This window comes from Acromyrmex echinatior, chromosome 5 (genome assembly GCF_024713525.1).
Source record: "Acromyrmex echinatior isolate Ae372 chromosome 5, ASM2471352v2, whole genome shotgun sequence".
Classification (NCBI taxonomy): domain Eukaryota; kingdom Metazoa; phylum Arthropoda; class Insecta; order Hymenoptera; family Formicidae; genus Acromyrmex; species Acromyrmex echinatior.
The window spans coordinates 9,599,910-9,622,449 of record NC_141856.1 but is presented as its reverse complement, the minus strand read 5'-3'; the positions used below and the strand labels follow the sequence as shown (position 1 = coordinate 9,622,449).

The window sequence follows — 22,540 nt, the reverse complement described above, 5'->3', positions numbered from 1 at the left end:
CACGCCTCTACCGTCCGCCGATTGGCAGACTCGCGCTGTACCAAACCGAGATGTTAAGAGTTTATATCTGCTGTCGAGTGAAAGGGGGACATACCTAGCCGCGTACCCACCTACCTACCTTTGCCCACTCACCCCCCAAGTCAACCGTGTGTATCTTCCGTACGACGGTGATGCTGATGATGGTGGTGACGATGATGGGATGGTGACGTTGTGATGGTGGTGGTAGTGGTGTTGGTATGATAATGGTGTTGGTGGTGGTGGTGGTGGTGGTGGAGGCGGAGGAGGCGGTAGCGGTGGCAGCGACGGTGACGATAGTGGTAACGGTGGTGGTGATGGCGGTGGTAGTAGTGGTGATGGTGGCGGTGGTGGTAGCGACGGCGACGGCGGCGGCGGCAGCGACGGCAGCGACGGCGACGGCGGCAGCGGCGGTGGTGGTGGCGGCAATGGACAAACACATTACTCTTTTATTTAAAACCCGTTCCAGCATAAAACACAATGCGAAGCGATGCTCAGACGTTTCTCCACGCTCCGCCTTTTGTTTCAGCCGACTGTTCTTAACCACGCACGCCTTTCTCGTTCTCTCCCTCTTTCCAGGAACGTGTCTTCTCTTTCTTTTCCTTCTTTTTCTTCTTTCGTACATATTCCTTATTTCGGTCTCTCTCTCTCTCTCTCTTTGCCCGTTGCCTTCCCTCTCTTCCCTCTTCGCCAGTCCTCTCTCCCATTCGATCTCTTTCGTTGGATACGGTCTATAAACCGCAACCAACACCGTCATCGCGACGAGTCTTCTTTGAATCATATTGTACAATGAGATTTGAATAGAGAAGAGAGGAGGGAGAAGGAGAGCCCCATTGTCGTTTCACCAATGGCGGCCGATTTTATAGTGATCTAATGTACAGATGTTATTTACCCCGCAATGAGAATAGAATAAAAGCATTGTGTGCATTATGATTTGAATCCCGTATCTCGCTACGTTTCTATACCTACCCTCCTACCTACCTACCTCTCTCTCTACCTACCTACCTACCTACCTACCTACCTACCTACCTACCTACTTACCCTCACCCTATCTAGCCCTAACACGCGTGATATTTTGTACGTAATGTACAAAAGTGTACAAAAGTTGCTCACGTTTCCGAGCATTCAAGCTTCCGTTTAAGCTCGAAAAATACAAGTAACGATGCTTTCGTGGTGTCTGCAGCTAGCTCGAATAACTACATACCTATTCCGATATATTACGATTTACGAATGTATTATACATATATGTATAAATTCCCGAGAAGGGAACTGTTTCGACAAGAAGGATGTACATCTATATATAAGTAATAATAACGACGAGACTGACAATGAGAAGAAAGGACTTGATAAAAAGGATTTACAGAATCGTCAACATCGGGTCCATTGGTTTTTCCTCTCGAATAAATCTGAAAGATCAAAAGTGTGAAAAAAAAACATGATTGTCCATCGCGTACCAAATATATTTCATATTTTCCATACGCCCTTTTTACGGGCGGTTCGCTGAATGATTATCGTAGTTAAATAATTGTACTTGTCGCAAATCGTAACGTAATAACGTGTCACGCGCAACCTCCAATTTCCACTCGGTCAAATTATCCACATTGTAATTTAGCAATCGATGAAATTGAATACGTCTGCTGCGAGCATCATCGAGAGTGTCACGTATATATACGTGTGTGTACGAGGAAGCATAAATATAATACAATCGCGAAATGACGGAAAATGACTTTTTTCGATGACGCTCATGGGAAGAGCGTTTTTCATTTGACACCAAATTTGAGCAATAATAAAAAATGTATTCCAAATGCGAGGAGAGGAGTTCGTTGACGTCGGCGTATATCTATATCTATCTATCTATCTATATATATATATATATATATATATATGTGTGTGTGTATATATATATATATATATATATATATATATTTATGTACGTATATACAGCACAGACATGGACCTTTTTTACTCTCGCACATCGGCCACTCAAAGTGAACGTACATGCCGATGGGAAAATCAATAAACCAATAGGTTCGCCAATACCTGCCCGTTCATTAAGTATCATGTATGTACTTTTCGTCCCGAAATCCGAAACGCAAAATCGGAGAAATCGTATAAAGTGAATGAATGAAAACGTTATCCATCAAAAATTGTTCACTTTCCTCCATGCTAGAGGATTAAGCCAATTAAGCTCCTGATGAAATCGATTTCAACAATTGCAAAATTGTAATTGCAATTTTATAAAAAAGCAATTTGAATAATATGCCATATTACAAGTATATTTACAGATACAATTAATTGTAAGTCGCGCTCCTCTGCCATTTAATGAAAACTATACAAATAACCGACTACGTTTCGTTGTAAAATCTTTTTCCCACGAATTCTTCAATTCTTCCTACTCTCGTTGAATGTTTCCAAAAGTATCCGACTTATCTCGTCTGCAGATTCAAGTCGAATTAATCTGCTCGGTGGAATACTATATATATTGTTCGCCTACGCCCACTCGAGATTTCCCGCGGATCGCGTGCACCCTTGGAGGGATAAATAGCACGATCGAGATCGAAATCGCGGCAATATCGAATTACGATGTTTGCAAACGTCGAATTCACTCCTGACACTGTGTGTACGGACGGTTAGGTTGGTCGAATAACAGCCGCGATCGGAGATTAGATTAGATTTACTTTTACGTGGTGTCGCCACGTAAAAGCCTCGTATGAAAGAAAAGCGCAGGTAAAAAATACTTATATTATATACGACGCGCGGACGCTTCGATCTTGAGAACTTATATCCCTAGCTCTTATTGTCAGTGTACCGCCTGCGCCGTAACAGTAACCGTACATGTAACCTGTTTGCTCGATAGATACGATCGATACGATCGATACGATCGAGAGGGAATTCGACAGATCACTTCGATATAAAGTTTCGTGTAATGAAACTAATAACAATATGCCGCCTCTTATACACAATGTAATGTATAATATGTACGAGTATAGTATACACGCGGTAATATTGTTGATACGTATAAATTTTATTAGCCCGTTTAAATGATATTATTTAAAATGTATGGATTTTATATGGATTTTAAATCAAGCAACACAACGTTTAAATTGACGTCTTCATTCTGAAAGATTACTTTGAAGACTTTGGTCACAGGACTCGCAGATCTGTCTCTTTAAACAGGTAATTACTGTCTCTTTAATTTGTCCAAGGTTGTAGACTAACAATAAAGTCTAAAAACTCTAAAGCGTATCAAACGATGCTAGTTAATCTTGCTGATAATTCTGGACGACATCAGCACACTAATACTATATCGGTGCATACATGCGATATGGTGTCAGGTGGACGTGGATCCATCATGGTGGATTGGCGCGCGCCTGCATTCAGGCCGCTGTCGGATCGCGCGATCTCGTCGGGCTCTACCGTGCTGCGCTGCGCTGCGCTGCGCTAGTGAAATGTGAAATACCGTACCTATGACTTTTTGACGTGCTTTTAACAGATTGAATTGAAAATGGCTCCGTGGCTCTCCCGCCGCGCCGCGATATCCGCACCAAGCGCATATCCAAACGAGCGCATACCGAAACGGACAGGCGGTGGGAGATGCGCGCGCGCGAGAGAGAGAGAGAGAGAGAGATATGTGTGTATAATTCTTCTTCTCTTCCCACTCTCCCATCTCGATCTCTCGATCTCTCCTCGCCGATCTATCCATCTATCTACCTACCTACCCCTCCGCGCGGACTCGTCGGACTCTCTCTTTTCATTTTTGCACATTCGCTGATGCAGCACATCGCAAGCTGCACCGGCGGAAACGACATTGGGAGGGGAGAGGGAGAAAGGGAAGAAGGGACTGGACCGGTCAGTCCGTGCAGAAGGGGGTGAGCAGAAATAATGTCCTGGCTCATTTTTTAAAGCCACCCCCATCCATCCGCCGCGTCGCGCCGGTAGGACGGTGGTCGGAGTTCTACGGGGGAAAAAAAAGTGACGGACGCGCGTAGAGGTATAGGTGCGGGTGTGGACGTGGACACACACGCACGCGCACGCGCGCGCATTCGGATCCGATATTATACGGCTTATACCGTTATACGTGATAGCCCGACGTGGCGCGGCGCGGCCGTGGCCGGTCTGCCACCGGATGTGAAACGGTCAAAGCCAAAAAGCACTCTCCGCCGAAACGGGCTATATATTATCCGCAACCCTTCAAATACAGAACCGTCCGCGAAGAGATCCATATATAACGTATAACGTGTGCGTAAGCTCCACTTGTCCTGCGAAATCCCCAGCCACCGTCTCTCTACTCGAGCTACTTTAAGTATTCGCAATTTTACTCTTTTTCTTCTCTTTTTTTTTAGGCTTTCTATTTTTTTCTTCTTTCATTTTTGCCTCTTTTATACAAATACTAACTCTCTCGTACAGTTTGTTCTACTGTTGAATCATAAATATCAGATTTGTATTATCAAATTTTGTTAATTGGTAGATATCGGTACCGATAACTTGTTGTCACACGCGCATCAATATATTTAAGTAAGTATCAAGACGATAAAATTAGCATTCACTTATGAAAAGAAAACATAATTTTTGTTCATAGAAAATGAAGAAAGAATTAGAAAAGTGCCTATTCACTAATCGAGCAATGCCTTAAGAAATATTGGCTTGATGCAAAAAGATTGTAGATCCTTTTGGAAGAACGTACATAAATAATAAATATGTGATATGTATGTATATGCATGTACAATGTTAATGTACAATTTTAAATTAGTACTTGCGCATTATATATTTTACCACAGCTATTTCTGTTTTCTTACTTTTCCATTAAAAAAAAAATATCTCATTAAAAAGGTAGAACTGATTTAAGATTTATGTAAATATATACTCAATAGTCGCGTATATTATAATAAGGAAGAGAGAGATGGGCGTGGTTACGAGGGGTTGTGTTCTCAGCTACGATCTCGTCGACCAATGCGAAGCCGTTTTACCTTCTGGCAACTGTTGCAAACGCAAGCGCCGTCATGCCTACCTCTGCGATCGCGCTATAGGCTACCGTATAGCCGTATAGCCGTATACTGGACGCAGTATATACTGAATCTGATGACGTACAGGCGCAGACTCGAATGCTGGGTAAGAGAGCTTTGTTACGTGCGCGCGCTGTGAGCTGTGAAAGATAGATGAATAGCAGATAAGATAGATAGATAGAGAGAGAGAGAGAGAGAGAGAGAGAGAAAGGGGGAAAGCTGTTGGTCTATTTTAAATTATCTATTCTATTACATATACTACTTTATCCTCTTAATAATTTTTAATAATCTTTGTCTGTAGAAAGACGTTTACATAAGATTAAACGAGTAATCAAAAATAATTAATGTTTATTACTGCTATTATACAACATGTAGGATCTATTGCAGCTCATTTTATTTCTATTTCCTCTCTCTCTCTCTCTCTCTCTCTCTCTCTCTCTCTCCCTCCCTCTTCTTTCCCCTTTCTTATTATTACAATATAATTTAATTAATTTTATTTGTGTATTAGTAAAACATTCCATTTGTATCCGTTCAATTCTAATATATCATCTATAACTATAATTTAAGAAAGTGTTATATTTTTTGTAACAAGATAAATTTATTTCAGCTACGTCCAACTATCATTGTAATGACAGCAGCAAAGTCAAATTGAAAAATTGAATATTACTTCTTCATCTCCGTTTTATCGTCAAGAGTATCTTCGGAACAATGTTCCAATGCCAAAATCATACTATCTATTATTTGACTTGTACTATTGTAGAAATATTTATATTTATTATCGGCTTTTGGATGGTGATTATAAACATCTTTCATAAATTTGCCATCCGGAGTGAAAAAAAGGATTCTTGGAACGTAGGTTCCGTCTGGTTGAAATTTTGCTTCGTCTTGTGCGGGAATCTCATCTTTCTTCATACCCACCATAACAAAGCTGCGTCACGAAAAAATTTATACAACCAATTTAATATTATACATATAGTATCCTTCTAATCTTTATGTGTTTTGTTATCTTTCATTTGTGTGCATTTTCCCTTTCTATATTTATCGTTCCATTTAATTGTATTCTTCAACGTCAAGTTTAAGAAGGTAATACACTTGCGACAATACCATTTAAAACTTGAGTTCCATCAGCGAGTATCAGTGACGATATTCGCAATTCCCGTTCCCGCCAATACACTGAGAGAAACTTTTTGGTTACGCGCCTGTCCACACGCGAAAAAAATGTGAATTATACAAATAAACGCAAACTAAGATGCAACTCATGCTTAGTTGGGATCTGAGCACAAGAATTGTAATTGTCGTAATACTTACTTTATTAGAGATTTAAAGGATCCTCTACATACTACATACCCTCCTCTACATACAAGTCAAACTGACCAATTTTAATCGAGTATTCTCCTTATGTTTGATTGTATATATTTGATTGGTTGGTTTCCTACGGACTTAAGATTCCACGACCATCTACGACTTCTATGTAGAGAATCCTTAAGTTGTAGACGTAAGTGATGCAACAAGCTTTGGCGTTACGCGTATGATGACGTATGACTTACAGGCTAGCAGTTTACCCCCATTTTCGGTTTAACTTGACTAATCAACGTTCTAGTGGCTGAAAATGATTTAATTCGACTCCTCATATTATTCCGCGGAAAAATATCTATACATAAAATATCTACACTTAATTTTTTTATGTGATCGTTGAATAGTTCAAAAAATTTTTTGTTTAAAAAGTCTAAACTTGGAATGAAAATTCCGAAAAAATTCTATAAGTTTAATTGGATCAAAATGAACATTTTTTGTTTCTGAGACTTATTGTTTAAATCAATAGTTTTTGAGATTAAAAAATGTCTAAATTTGAAAAATGACTACTTTTATGATTTTTTTTTCTCAGAATTTTAATTTATTTTGATCTGTACTATTATTATATAAGACGCCGCGGACGCGTCTTCATTGTAATAATGTTTTCACTGTCAATAACAGTACAGATCAAAATAAAGTAAAATTCTTGTTATAGTTTAAGATTGGCCGGAATATTTTCATTTTTTATACTGATTGCATGACTAGTTTCTGAGAAAAAAAAATCAAAGTCGTCAAAATGAAAGTAGTCATTTTTCAAGTTTAGGCATTTTTTTCTCAAAAACTATTGATTTGCACAAAAAAATCTCAGAGATAAAAAATGTCCATTTTGATCCAATTAAGCTTACAAAATTTTTATTCCAAGTTTAAATTTTTTAAACAAAAAATTTTTTACGGCTATTTAATGATCACATAAAAAAATTAAGTATATAGTAGATGTTTTTCCGCAAAATAATATGAGGAATCAAATTAAATTATTTTTAGCCACTAGAACGTTGGTTGGTGAGTTAGTGAACTTTTTAAGTGACTTTTTGGAGATAAATCGGTTATCTATTATTGCCGTGCCTCTAGTAAGTCGTATGTCATATGCCAAAACTTGTGCGTTACTTACATCTACAACTTAAGTCTCTAATAAAGTAAGTGTTATGACAATTACAATTCTTGTGCTCAGATCCTTACTTATCATTATCGATCCCCTTTGATTTACATGACACATTGACAAATTTTTGTATTCTTTTCACGGCTCTGTTTTCCAAACTAAACATTAACTACCAAACTAAAAATTAATATAACGACATTCTTTCCATAATATCCATTTCATGCTCCTCCATCGCATGCTTGTCATTTTTCTTTTTTTTTTATTAGATAATTATCATTGCTAGTTTAGAGCTTACAAAAATAAATGCAACATTTTCACCATTTAAACCTTGTATAAGCGATACATATATAAAAAGTACAATTTTAATTGCTTATACATGTATCTTAGTATATTGTTATTATATGTATAAGGTCAATCTCATTAATTGCACAAGTATTTCAATGTACAATGTACAGTTTTAATTTCAAGAGAATTCAATTTCTGACTATTTTTAATTTGCGAGTGTACTACTTTAAGTCATAAAAAAATATTTCGCTTACACAATGTATGATTGGATTAGACATTTACGCTAATGCGAGATCAAAATAATCGATCTATCATTAATAATATCTTGTACGTATGTATACATATACATATATTGGGTCATCTAAAAAGTATCCGCGGTTTTTAGATGACCCAATACATATCTATAGTAATTATTAGAATCGTGAATCTTGCATGCAAGCCTCTTCGACGGCACGTTTATAGGTAATTGTATATGACATATCTAGTAACAGGAATTGCCTTTTGAGGTGCGCGCCGCGCGTTTTCAAGTTCAAATAAATGCCGGCCACAACTCGGCAAAGTAGGGAAATATATATTTTTATGTAATAACGTTCCGCGCAAAAAGTACTTACTGCTGGCTAAGATTGAGAATTTTGATCGAGTTGGTGAATTTAGGCTTCAATTGCTCACAAGTCGGACAGCCCAGTTTGTAGATTAGCAGAAATATCGGTTTCCTGCAGATTTTCGCCTCTTGGAAGCCTTCTTGTAAATTTCTCCATTTGTACGCGCGTTCAAAATTGCGGTTAGAATCATCATCGGCGATTACATTTCCGAATATGTAATAATAATAGATCAAGGCTGTAGTAACGTTCAGAGAACCGAGACATTTCGCGTAACGCATGATTAGATTTCAATTGAGGGGGGGAGGATGTCAAGTTTCTTAACTTCATTCAATAATGTTACATTTGATTTTATACGAATTACATGTCAATTTAATTTGTGTTATAAGGTGTTATAAGTGGTTTGATGAAACGTTTATCAGCATTTTCAACCAACTTCGCGCTTCGTTCGTACTAGCATACGAGTGCCATCTATTGGCGGCACTGGCAAGTAACTGAATGCGAACATTTCAAGTCAGTGCGCTTCATACGCTTATTATAGCTTACATTTTGATATCAGCTGATGGCCGCTGCTGCCGGCTGTGCAGGCTGCGCTGACTGGGCCACTCTAGCGGCTCTAGTTATTATTGGTGTTTCCTCGTTTTGTGTTTTCTTCTGCATACGTGTGTGTGATACGTCGGCATGTACGTATGATATTTATGCGCACGCGCACACACGCGCACACACGCGCACACACGCGCACACACGCGCACACACGCGCACACACGCGCACACACGCGCACACACGCGCGCACACACACACACACACACACACACACACACACACACACACACACACACACACACACACACACATGTACAAACGTGCGCGCGCCGGTCGCTTTGAGTCATTTTCTTGCGTGTTCTTACATCCGTGACGCAGATGACGCAGACAACAGACTTGCGGGACTGCACTCTGCTCTGCTCTGTATAGGTTAGCGTTGACGCAGGTTAAACGAAAGATTTGACAGAGCAGAGAGAATGGTGGGAAACGCTCTTGTCTTATTGTGTTAATTTTTTATCAGTCGCACCAGACTGCTAACTAATTTATTGTTTCATGGAAAATATCGCGTGCACAATATTTCGAGATCGCGGTATACCGGACGAAGCTACATTCCAAGATCTTGAAAAGTCAACAGTACAAAATGAAGCCTTTAATCGAATTCGAGGAATGCTTACGGGATACTCCCAAGTTTCGGTAAGATTTCTCCCCTCCCCCCCTTCCCACACACAGACACAATTTGTTTGATACAAAGGAACAGCATTTGTATCTCTCAATGATTTTCTGTTATATTCTATTCGTTACTAATCGTTTCTAGGTAGTTTAAGCTTAATACATTTTTTAGCTTAAGATGACATTTTACACTAAATTGACTATAAATGACAAAGTGTTGTGTGAAATGTACACTTTACAGATTATGCATCGAAGAGGTGGAGAAGAATGTGGAACTACTAGAACAAAAATTAGATAAGGTATCCTATAATATTATAAAATATCTTATTTAAACAAGACATTTGTACATCATTAATTTAACTTTTGCACTATCTGAAAATGATTACACTTAATACATGGATTAAATAATATGCAAATAGTAGACAATTTAATGATAACAATATGACAAGAGTAATTTTTACATATAATTATCACATTATAATATACATATATATATATATATGATTATCATCTAAAAAGTATCTGCGGTTTTTTGTCACTAGATGTGTGTTGATGGTCATATATCTAGTGACAAAGTACCGCGGATACTTTTTAGATGACCCAATATATATGTGTAACAGCATCTAAAAAATGTATACCAACTTTATAATTTTTTTCTTTAGGTATTAAAAAATTGCAGTCTGACTATTGATACTGGAAAAGCCTTTGTTGGACAGCAAAAGTAAGTTTCGTATATCAATATGTAACAATATATTTTGTCTTTTTCAACTTGTTAATCAATTGCAATCGTTTTGTCAAATATACTTTATTAAAATTAACTAAGGATATTATCATGAAGATGTGCAAAGGAATATATATATATATATATATATATATATATATCTTATATAATGAAGAATAAATAAATTTTATATATATATAAAATGCATGTATATTATGCAATAATAAAAATTAATGACAATCAAGGAAAAAGTAAACAAAATACTAATGAATTATATATTAAATAACATAAAAAATTTTCCACATTATATTTATATATACCCACATCTTTTTGACACACACACACACACACACACACACACACACCCACTTAACATATATGTATGTATAATGATACATCTTTAATATTAATAATTGTTATTTTTCTTAAAGCCAATTTGCCAATAGTCTATGGGAATTATCTTTATACTTCAGCGATGATCCAGAAATAATGGCATTCTTAAATAAGCTTATACATGCTTTACAAGAAATGAACAAGTATCATACTATTTTATTAGATCAAGCTTCTAGGACTGTGATGAAGGATCTTAATAATTTTATTAAAAGGTAAATTTTACACACACACACGCACACACACATCAATTTTCAAATAAAATTGACAAGTTCTGCGAAATTCTACAAAATTTTACAATCAATCTTTCCCTAGCGATATCAAAAGAGCAAAAGAGACTCGGCACTACTTTGAAAGAATTTCCAGTGATCTTGATATTGCACTGAATAGGAATTCTCAAGTACCGAAATCTCGGCCTATGGAATACGAAGAAACATCAAACATTCTGTCGGCTACCCGATCATGTTTTCGACACACTGCTTTAGATTATATTCACGCTTTGACGATGCTGCAAGCGCACAAGCGACACGAGATATTAGGCACATTATTAAGCTATATGCACGCGTGTATTACTTATTATCATCAAGGAAGCGATCTTGCTCAAGATTTAGATCCTTTTCTCAAAGATCTCGATGAAAATTTAATTCAGATGAGAGGTGATTCAAATAAACTCGAAAAAGAAATGGAAAATCGTCATATTTATGTTAACAATCGAGATTTGATTCCTTCTCTGGTACCTGGCAATTCCAAGATGGAAGGCTATTTATTTAAAAGGACTAGCAATGCTTTTAAAACTTGGAATAGAAGGTGGTTCTGTTTGAAGGATCATCAGCTAGTATATCGAAAGAGAATAGGTGACGAAGGCTATACAATTATGGAAGAAGATTTGCGATTATGTACTGTAAAACCTGTAGTTGATTGCGACAGGAGAAATTGTTTTGAAGTTTTAAGTCCGACAAAGTAAGTAGATACCAGTTTCCAATTTGTGCAGTAATTACTATAATATAACAAAAGTAAAAGTTATACTTTTCATAAGTGAATAAAAAATTAAATTTCAATTTTCTAGGAGTCACATGCTGCAAGCAGACAGCGAAGAATCGTATTTGGCATGGATAACTGCGATGCAGCAGGCTATTGGCGCTGCTATTCAAAGAGGCATGAGTGTAGTTGCTAACATTAATCCACATGAATTACAATCACGTGATAGTCCTACGAGACCATTGACAAGACTAAAGTCAAGGTGAGTATTGACACTTTTTATGCTGCCGATTTATATTGAAGAGGTGAGAGTATTTTATCACAAGTTATCACTTTGAAATTTCAGAGTGTGGGAACAGTTATTAAAGATCTCGGGTAATGAGGTTTGCTGCGATTGCAGCGATGTTAACCCACGATGGGCTAGTATCAATCTAGGCATTACGCTTTGCATAGGTAAGCTTTACTCAACAAAATGTATGTGGTGCTACTTTTAACACGATGTGACTTGATATTTTTCACGTTTATCTAGAATGTTCTGGTGTACATAGAAGTCTTGGGGTACACTACAGTAAAGTTCGATCCTTAACATTGGATGATTGGGAACCAGAAATACTTAAAGTGATGGCAGAATTAGGCAATTCTGTGGTAAATAGCATATACGAAGCTCTACCTGTACCTTCCGACATTACTAAAGCTACACCAAAATGCAATGGGTATATAATGTCATGATAAATTGATCAGCTATCTCCTGTTTAATGGCAATAAAAGAAAATCTTACAAAAAATGTTTACATCCCTTTTCTCTAGTAACGTTCGAGAAGCTTGGATAAAATTCAAATATATAGATCGTAAATTTGTAAAACCTCTGACTGATGTAATACCAGCTGGGCATCACGCTAGTCGCGAGCAAATGCGATTTCGAAAATGGAGTGTGCGTAAATTACGTCGCAGACCACGTAGTTGCGATAAGATCGATAATAGTAGTGGCAGTAAAACGTTGACATTATTACCTGTCAAAGAAACTTATCCTTCAACGAGCTCGGATGAAAGTAAACATACGTCAATCGACAGTTTGAATTCCGTTGGTAAAGCAAAGAAAATTGAACGAAATTCCGTAAGCTCGGATGATAGTGCTAATATAGATTTGAAAAACAATTCTACTCTTTACGGAAAGATCTTAAATCGTTCGCAGAACGATTTGAATGAAGTTAGTAAATATGTTAAGAGTACAACTGCAACTCGTGAAGAAGTCGCAAGTGTCGAGCCGCTTGCAAAAGAGCTTGGTTCGATGGAAAGCGAACTGAAATTGAATACAACTGAAACAGTGAATATTAATACATTTTTAGTCGTCGAATCGGACGACAGTTTCAATAAACATACCAATGATAAAGTCAAGGATGATAATAAAAACATTTCAGGAAATAAAGAGCTTGGATCAAAGAAGCACTATAATGAAAAAGTACAATCAGCTGTCTTAATGTTTGGTTGCGATGTACCAAAACCTGCTATCGATAACAATTTAGAATTAAGTTCTGATCAAGATTCAACGGCTGGCGAGGATGAAGAATTTACTGATGAAGAAGATATAGAAAATCTGCATCCTGAGATGTTGCTATACAAAGCTGCAGCAGCGCATAATTTACCGGTAATGTGTGCAGCATTAGCGGCCGGTGCTGATAAGTTGTGGTCGAATGTTAATGATAAAAGCCGCAGTTCTCTACATCAAGCGATAATAAGTGTATGTACGACATTTTATATAAAACGTGAGCGCGCGCACACACAATGTATACATATAATTTTTCTTTTTTGTGAATTACATTTCATACATTTCTCACACTATTTCTGCAAAAAACATGATTCAAAATATACAAATGTGTAAATTAATTATGTATTTTCTTGTATGCAGGGTTCCGTTATGTCATGTGAGTATCTCCTTTTAAACGGTGCACGAATCAATTGTCAAGACGCCGAGGGAAAAACGCCATTGCATTTAGCGACAGAATTAGGTACATAATATTGTCTTTATGTTTTTCGAAACGAAAGAGGGGAGAAGAATTTTATATATTATTAGGTGTTGGAATTAATTCGTAGCGTTTTACAAGTGATGGGAAGTACTTTCATTAATGTATTTTTTAATGCTCATGTGAAATAAATAACATTCTTTCATTAAAAAACGCTACGAATTAATTCCAACACCTAATAATATTTTATAAATTTTTACAATTATAGGACATACTGCCCAAGTATGCCTACTTCTTAAACATCGTGCTGATCAACATATTGAAGATGAAAGTGGAATAAAACCTCTGTCAATTGCTGTAAAAGAAGCAAACGCCGATATCGTTACTTTGTAAGTATTATCTGTCTAAAGATTTATGTACGTATATAGACTTAGACTTTTATGTATATATTATAAAATATTTTATTTTATTACATCAATGTATTTATGGCAGATTACGACTTGGTCTCTTAAATGAAGAAATGAAAGACTCTGAAATAGGTGTCACCGGTGATGAAACATTTAATGACGTTGTTCGTGATTTCAGTCAGTTGGCTTGCTCACATCCCGAACGATTGCAACGTCGAAATGAAACCACAAATTTATCACATATGCCTGAATAAGGTTTACAAATTTTTATATAACACTCACATAAATGTATAAATAAATCATATTTTATATATCATATGAATTAGCGCCCGTGCTGCCTTTCAAATTGTTGCACAGTATCGATTGTCTGTTGCATTAATGTAAGTAAAAGCTGGAAATTTTCACACATCAAAATTATTAAATATCAATTGTTTTCATTTGTTTGGAAAACTAAACCATTGTAATTGTAATATTCAAAACAAATTCATTTATATCCTTTCATTCTTGATATATGTCATCACTGTAAAATTGGTCACCTTTTCATAATGATTTCTTACTCACTGAGTAATGTAGTTTTTATAACGAGAAAATGATTTATAACAAACGTATATACATCACATATAGAATTTTATTTTATACACACACACACACACACACACACAGCACAGCACAGCATAGCACAGCACAGCACAGCATAGCACAGGGTGTCCGTCCATAAATGTCCAAGCAAATATCTCGCAACTGATTGAAGTTATAAGAAAGTTTAATAAGAAAAATTTGTAGCGGCTCAGCTGCAAAGTGTACGCTAAATTTTTTTTCTACTCTTGGCTTTTTCAAGTTATGTGGGTTAATATAGTTTTTTTTAAATGGATATCTATAATTTTTTTGCATATTTATATAATAGGAAGCATTTGCAATCAAAATCATATCATATATATATAGTAAAAAATTGCTACTATGGATCGTTTACGAGATAATCGACATCTTAAGTATTGAATCTTAAGAAGTTGATTTCCATATCACAATTTGAAAAATAAGATTCAGACTAATATTTTGAATTCGGTTGTCAAACAGGATCACTGATCTTCAACTGGTCAAAATACGTGATTGCTTGTTTTGTAAATAAAGTATTTGTCTAACGTAGAGTATGAAATTTAGTGCAGTATCTGTTAGTCAATCGGTCAGTCGTTTTTTCAATAAATACATATCATGTCGTAGATTACGAAAATAACGATGTTTACAATTAGTGAAAAGTGTGATACGTTCGAGATGTGGCATTTGTCAAGTATGCGTAATGAAAATAAAGCTCAGCTATTTTATCAACAAAAGTATCCAGAACGAACGATAGCAAACGGCCGTACATACATTTCGGCGAGTCGAAGATTACGTCGAACAGGATCACTAACAAGACAACGTTGTACAGAATAGACCAAGAGAAAGAGACAAGTGTGCTATTAAATTTTATTGAAAACAAACGTACATCCATAAGAATAGTAGCATGTAATTTAAAAGTATCAAGAAATTACATGCATGCTGTATTAAAGAAATACAAATTCTAACCGTTTCGTGATAATTTAATACAAGTTTTACATGAGCCACCGAAATCTGTGAATTTTTTTCTTTTGGGAATATATTAAAGACATCGTCTACGCAACTGTTCCTGAAAATGAAGAAGATTTACGACATAAAATTGCTAGAGCTGTTGAAGGCATTACAGTAGAAATGCTGCAGTCAACAATGACAAATATTATAAAACGCGTTGAATGTTGTATTGAACACGATGATTCGAACAATTTCGAACAATTTATGGGTTAATAAATATTCCACAAAAAACATTATTCGTTTTCTTCTTCGACATTTCAAATCATGTTCAAAATTACTTTGGATCCAATTTACTACTTTGATACTTAAGATATTGATTATCTGGTAAATGCATAGTAGCAATTTTGTATATATAATTTTGCTCGCAAATGCTCCCTGCTATACAAATATGCAAAAAAATTATAGGTATTTATTTAAAAAAACCTATGTTAATCTATATAACTCGAAAAAGCCAAGAGTAGACAAAAATTTTTTACGTGTACTTTGTAGCTGACTCGGAATTCTAGAAATTTCTCGCATTAAACTTTCTTGTAACTTCAACCACCGAGCGAGATATTTGCTCGAACATTTATGGACGAACATCCTGTATATAATCCACTAGGCTATATAGTATAATGTAAAATAAATTCTTTCTAGCAATTTGGTGCTTAATAAAATTGCAACATGCGAAATATTACATAGCTTTTTTTAATATTTAGCAAGCAAAAATAAAATAAACATCATATATAGATAAATATATATATATATAAATGGTTATAATATTAATATATATATAAATGGTTTATAAGTAATATTTATCTATATATGATGTTTGTTTTATCTTTGCAAATATTAGATGGTGTAAAAACTTTGGAAATTTGCTTAATTTATATTATATTGAAAGTTTCACTGCATTGCATCATAAATTTTATATTCATATCTGGTGGGGGATATAATCCTCAGGTAGATTTTTTTATACATACACGTATATCCGTATACACTTTATGTATCAATGTTATGAGTATACGCGATTAAACTTAATTTAGTTACAAATCACACATATACATATCTTTAGAGAGTAGCATGACATCAATATAATAAATCTTTTTGTTATAAATATATATAAATAATATATTGTAGCACACTTGTTACACACACACACACACACACACACACACACACACACACACACGAATGATTTACAGTATTGATTGATAATAACAGCTTTCAGATATAGGTAAACTATGTTTTCCCAAAATATTGATCCATTTTTATTGCGTAAAAAAGAAAAATATAGCCTCTGTTGCCAAAAGTTTTCATTTATATGATGAAAACGCGAAGATTGGATCTGATTAAATTTAAATATATTCTAAGAAATATGGTTACATTTTATATGTGTATCTATAACAAAAATAAATAGTGCAACTGCGTGGAATAAATCACGGAATTAAGTAACCAACTAAATTTCAATAAAATATATACACGCATTACACGCGTGCAAACATCTCGAATTTACAATTGAAAGCATGAATGATACAATGTTGTTTGTGCACGTGCGTGCGTATGCGCGTGTGTACAATTTGCTATAAATATGTTTTGTATAATATTATATATATGTATATTATATATATGTATTTTATTGTGTTTATATTATATATAGGAATATATATAATTTTTATTTACTCCGTAAGCACAGTCTAGGTCTTTGCAGAACGCGAGTCACAGATCGCATACTTGTTGCGACAGCCAATCGAAAGTATCCATTTAAAAATTGACGTATCAGGTTGGCTGTTGTAACAAACTTGCGATCTGTGACTCGCGTTTTGTGTGCTATGTAGATCGAGCTTTACTGTTCCTAGCTTTTAAAAAACATCTAGAAAAATTAAAAGTTACTTCTCGACATCTCTGTTACATTGTCAAATAGTTATTCAACTGAAATCTTTATTTAATAAAAATGAAAATTTGCGCCAAGAAATTTGAGTGAAATTTTATCTTGATAAAAAAAGACCCAGTGTGCCTATGAAGGATTAACATATAATTATATACGTGCATGTTAATGGAATAATAGATAATATACAACATTTCTGATAAAATCAATTATTGATGCTATATTATTGAATCACTGCAATATCAACCTGAAATAACATTATTATATCATTTTTTGCGAAACGATTAAATACTAAAACATGTATGTACATGCAGAAGACCATTAGTGTTATAGATGCTTTAGCTGTTACTCTATGTTACTCAAACATTACGTTAGATTAGAGACACGCATGAGTTTTGATCAAGAAAATAATTTAGATGTATTATTAATAACTGATATGAGTACAATGATATATTTTTGTCATATCGTTTACCATTGGTATAAAACTTTATTATAAAAGTGATTCCGACATTGTTATCGATTTGAAAAAATTCGAGCCAATCAATTAAAGTAGTAAATATGAAATATAAATATATACATATATATTTTTAATTTTCATAAAGATATATGGCATTAATGCGCAATTCTTAAGATTTGTGTAGTTTTTTAAGAATTGTGTAATTTTTAGAGTTTCATAAAATTACGGTGATTTTTTACTTGAAAAATTTGCAAGTACAAATACATATATTATATACATACATGTATAAGTACAAATACATTATATATGTGTATACATACACACACACATATATATATTTTTTTTTTGTTTTAATATACAAAATACCGTCAAACACATAATATTTGCATTTTGTATTTACAAAGTACTTGTACTTTTTATAATATCCACATACGTGTGTATTATACTTATAGGCTATCTAAAATTAGTAATAATGGGCGACATAATCTAGGTATCTATTGATTCATTACGCTAAATGTGACGAATTATTAATTTTTTACGAAATTTAAGATTTGCCTAGTGTAGATATGTATGAAATCTATCAAACAATTTTTATCCAATGAAAAATGTTCTTAGAATCAATCAAATTTTATTCGATAACACGTAGAGTTTTCACAATTTCTGTTGTTGCTATGTCGATTTAAAATCCAGCATTTCTATTGTAATATAAATTGTATGGAATTAATGAAACAACAATGAAAGGATTTTCAAGAAATTACGATCAATTTTCAATTTACATACACATGTAAATAAAAATAATAAATATATTATAGATAACATAATGGTATGATTTTTTTGCGATATACAATATCGTGTACAAAACTTAAATTATTATACATATTAAATGTAATATAAAAAGCTGCCGTCTTTATGAGAATAAAGACTTTATGCCTATAAAAAGTATATACTACTCTGTCGAAAAAATTTCAAGACTGGCTCAATAAAAAAGAATTAACGTAATTTATTCATGAATATTTATTTAATCGCCTTCAAAATATTCCCCATGGACTACAACGCACTTATGCCAGCGATTTTTCCAATCCTCGAAGGCCCCCCCTAGAACGCACTTTCTGGTGTCGCCTTCAATTCGTTCAGTGAATTCTTTTGAATTTCTTCAATGCTGTCAAAACGGCGACCACGCAGTGACAACTTAAACTTAGAAAAAAAGTCTGCTGGTGACAAGTCAGGCGAATACAGTGGTTGCGGAATCATATTAGTTGCGTTTTTGCAAAAAATCGAGAACAAGACGAGATCGGTGCGTCGGCGCATTATCGTGGTGCAAATACCAGCTGTTGTCTCGCCACAAATTCAGCCGTTTTTTTCGGATCGAATCGCAAACGCAAACGCTTCATAACAGCAAGATAATACTCCGTTGACTAATAATTCGTTGATTAATAATTCGTTGATTAATAATTCATTGATCCGTATTTCGAGGCATGGTAAAAATTGCTGTGAGTGAAAATTTCACTTTACAAAAGTGGTTCGAACTCGTTTGTAAACAAATTCAGCGTCGTGAAGTTTGGCACAAGTTTGATCGGTAATGTGTTATGAATAAAGTGTTATTGAAGTAAGAAAAAAATTGTTTTGACATCGGTTTAGCGTGCGCAATTTAATTTAGCCAGTTTCGAAATTTTTTGAACAAAGTAATATATAGGCACATTGTGTGTGTGTGTGTGTGTGTGTGTGCGCGCGCGCGCGCACGCGCGCGTGTGTGCGTGTGCATGTGCGTGTGCATTCTATCACGTTCTTTTCACACACAGGGAGACACACTTTACACACTTGGGTGTTATTAGCTGTTATTAATTATTCCAACGTCTACTTCTGCATAATTTGATACTGACTCGTGTTATTTGATCTACAAACTAAGCATGTTTCTGACAAAGCACAAAAATGCATCGTTAAACAGAACTCGCGTTTATTTGAAGGAACGTAAATATCATTGATTGAAAAGTCATTGATAAATATGTCAGTGGCAAGAAAAAGCAAATGTTTCAACCTTTTAAACATAAACTGCAATTTATATATGAAGAATAAACTATTTTCAAAGAATAAATCCTTGTATTAGAAGAGCATGATGTGTAAAAAGCAGAAATTTGGTTCAATTTGTTTTACATGATTTTTCAAATTATTATCTGGAGTACATGATATTTGAATGGATTTTTTTACGTTAGTCGAAATATATTTTCTTAATAATTCTGATGATTTTTTTTTATCTAATTATCTTGAAAAGAGATAAATTCACGTAAATATCGGAAAGTGCTGTATGTAATGAAATAATGTAACTATTGATATTTTGTAATTACACATTATATATATTTCTGCATATTTTTGTTTTTTATTTTAGCTCAAATAACATTTTATAATAATTATACATACGCATTACTTTGTTGTTTTAATCATTATGTTTTACATATTTATGTTTCTGTAATTTTTTTTTATCTTCCTGTGATAAAATTTCAATAAAAAATATTGGCTGACTACGCAAGAAAGAAGAGTAAAAAAAACTTATCTTTTTTTTGACAAAATTTTGATATATGTTTGTAAATGCGTGTTCTATCGCGCGCAGTTATTATAATAGTTATCGACATAACGTTCGTATACTTCGTATCATGCATGCACCACTATAATGTCAATAAACAATTTTATCAAATATTCTTCCTTTAAGTCGATATTTACGTCGATTCTTATATTTAAGACCGTCTAAAGTATACATATCTTAAGATGTCACGAATCAATCAGAGAGCCATATTAACATCTTAAGACATTACTTGAGACAGTCTTGAAATAAAAACGAACTATGAATACCGCTCTTGTATAGTTTTTTTTGTGACAAAGGAGTGCGATATCTTTGACATAGAAAATTATAAATCGTATACATTTATAATTCTATTGCACATGCATGGCATTGAAAAATTTGTAATGTGTATCTATGTATATATACATATATATGTATGTATATATACACACACACACACACACACACACACATATAAATTCTTTCCTTTATTACAATTAAGTTTTAATTTCACATGAGCATTAAAGTTTATTCTTTTATGATCATCAATTTTTTGACATATTATTCATGTAATAAAATAATAAAAAAAAATTTAAAAGATTTCGGCAGATTCATCTTTTTTTTTGGAAAATACAAAGCAAGACCGAATCGATGCTTAATAAGTAATCGTGTCAAGTGTATCATACATTTTCGTTGATTGAAGTGATCGAAATAAAAAAAAATGCCGTTATAGACGTGAGTTGTTCTCACTTGCGTTTGTATAAAAAAAAGTTAAAAAGTAAAAGCATTTACGATTTATACGATGGGAGTGAGATAACAAGAAGCGAATGTGCGTTCATTGGTTGCACCAATCATCATTTGACGTCTCTTGACGATACGAAGTAGTTGTTTATTGACGCCTCTTGGTATCAATCGTAGCTAGCTTAATATCAATTCCGATGCACATACATATACATATGCAAGTTCAGTTTATTTTTCAGCGCTATTGATCTGTTATCTGTTGCGTTAGTATATAGCCGATATTCTTCATACTCATGCATCTTTCTGCGATAACGTCATACGCCGCGCACGCTTCGAAAATGTGAGGAGATAAAGCCTACTGTAGTGCGGGCCTGCATACACGATGCGTGTTTATACATATAGCTGCTGGATTGCTTGCGTTTTGGTAAATTATTTAGAAAGGAGGACAGATAAAAAATTATTGGATTTTGATCTAACGATGGAATCTTTCTTATGCTTCTTACGTCTTTTTGTACTTTTTGAATCGTGCTGAATCATTTACGAACGTTTATTTTAAACTTGTCTAATGGGAACATGTTGAAAATCGCATTGAAAGTAGCACAATTTTGTCAAACTCTACATCTTTGATTACAATTTTGAATTTTCAATATTTTTATTTGATTATATTTATTTAACTTGAAATTAATGTTTAGAAATGACTCAGCATATCAAAAGATTATACAAGATAACATATATACATATATAAAAGAAGTCAAAATCCAATAATTTTATCTATATAGATCTACCCTCCTTTCTAGAAGAGCGTTCAGTATGGTGCAATTCTAATAATTTACTAAAACGCAAGCAATTCAGCAGAAAAACAAGCATCGATCGTGTAGTGCCGCAGACTTAAAACACGACACTTTTAAGCTGATTTTTCATTGCGCAGCACGCTGCGGCAGCAAAATGTCAGGTGATACAAATTTTTGAGAACTGCAGATTGGAAGTGTGTCATCTGACGTAAAATTTTTAACTAATATAAATACATTTTATTGCCGCATGAAAATTCAGTTTTAACATTAATTAAGACGTTGCCACGTACGGTACGTGGCCAGCAATCTATATTTTTATAATACATACATATATACATACAGACATACATGTATGTTTAAAGTAAGTCATTTTTTAATCTATCTCCAGGCAAATACCTCGAAAAATGTTTCGGACAAAAATTGTATGATTTAGAGGGGGACATATTTAGATGTGCCATTGGTTTAATCTTGGCGAGTTGTTTGAAGACCACGTAAAGGTCATCATCAA

General features: G+C 34.3%; 3 protein-coding genes across 4 annotated transcripts; 1 reads left to right on the top strand and 2 right to left on the bottom strand.

Moving 5' to 3' along the window:
- Positions 1 to 64: 64 nt before the first annotated feature.
- Positions 65 to 450, bottom strand: LOC105148752 (uncharacterized; the record flags this gene model as incomplete). Its single annotated transcript, XM_011060657.2, has 1 exon — positions 65 to 450. A coding segment is annotated over one exon (336 nt), but the record flags the coding sequence as incomplete, so codon positions are not given.
- A 5,008-nt stretch (positions 451 to 5,458) lies between these two features.
- On the bottom strand, positions 5,459 to 8,986 carry LOC105148753 (thioredoxin domain-containing protein 12). Its single transcript, XM_011060658.2, has 2 exons — positions 8,364 to 8,986; positions 5,459 to 5,946 (listed from the first exon to the last, which is right to left on the bottom strand). Exons 1-2 carry the CDS (start codon positions 8,630 to 8,632, stop codon positions 5,682 to 5,684), a joined length of 534 nt encoding a protein of 177 aa, XP_011058960.1. The 5' UTR covers positions 8,633 to 8,986; the 3' UTR covers positions 5,459 to 5,681.
- Positions 8,987 to 9,258: 272 nt separating this feature from the next.
- On the top strand, positions 9,259 to 17,576 carry CenB1A (Centaurin beta 1A). Of its 2 annotated transcripts, none has more exons than XM_087406615.1 (12): positions 9,259 to 9,588; positions 9,806 to 9,863; positions 10,227 to 10,285; positions 10,717 to 10,890; positions 10,991 to 11,635; positions 11,742 to 11,915; positions 12,000 to 12,106; positions 12,183 to 12,366; positions 12,460 to 13,390; positions 13,559 to 13,658; positions 13,882 to 14,002; positions 14,106 to 17,576. In XM_087406615.1, the coding sequence occupies exons 1-12, from the start codon at positions 9,536 to 9,538 to the stop codon at positions 14,272 to 14,274; spliced, it is 2,775 nt and encodes a 924-aa protein (XP_087262741.1). In that variant the 5' UTR covers positions 9,259 to 9,535; the 3' UTR covers positions 14,275 to 17,576. The 2 variants fall into 2 exon arrangements, with proteins under 2 accessions (XP_087262741.1, XP_011058945.2); XM_011060643.2 differs by having other exon boundaries at positions 9,737 to 9,863.
- Positions 17,577 to 22,540: the final 4,964 nt, after the last annotated feature.

Bases quoted from the DNA above. Each gene is read 5' to 3' on its own strand.
- CenB1A (XM_087406615.1), top strand. From the start codon at position 9,536: ATGAAGCCTTTAATCGAATTCGAGGAATGCTTACGGGATACTCCCAAG. The intron at 13,659-13,881 runs GTACATAATATT...TTACAATTATAG, and splicing joins GCATTTAGCGACAGAATTAG to GACATACTGCCCAAGTATGC. The intron at 14,003-14,105 runs GTAAGTATTATC...TATTTATGGCAG, and splicing joins AACGCCGATATCGTTACTTT to ATTACGACTTGGTCTCTTAA.
- LOC105148753 (XM_011060658.2), bottom strand. From the start codon at position 8,632: ATGCGTTACGCGAAATGTCTCGGTTCTCTGAACGTTACTACAGCCTTG. The intron at 5,947-8,363 runs GTAAGTACTTTT...TTCGTGACGCAG, and splicing joins ATTCTCAATCTTAGCCAGCA to CTTTGTTATGGTGGGTATGA.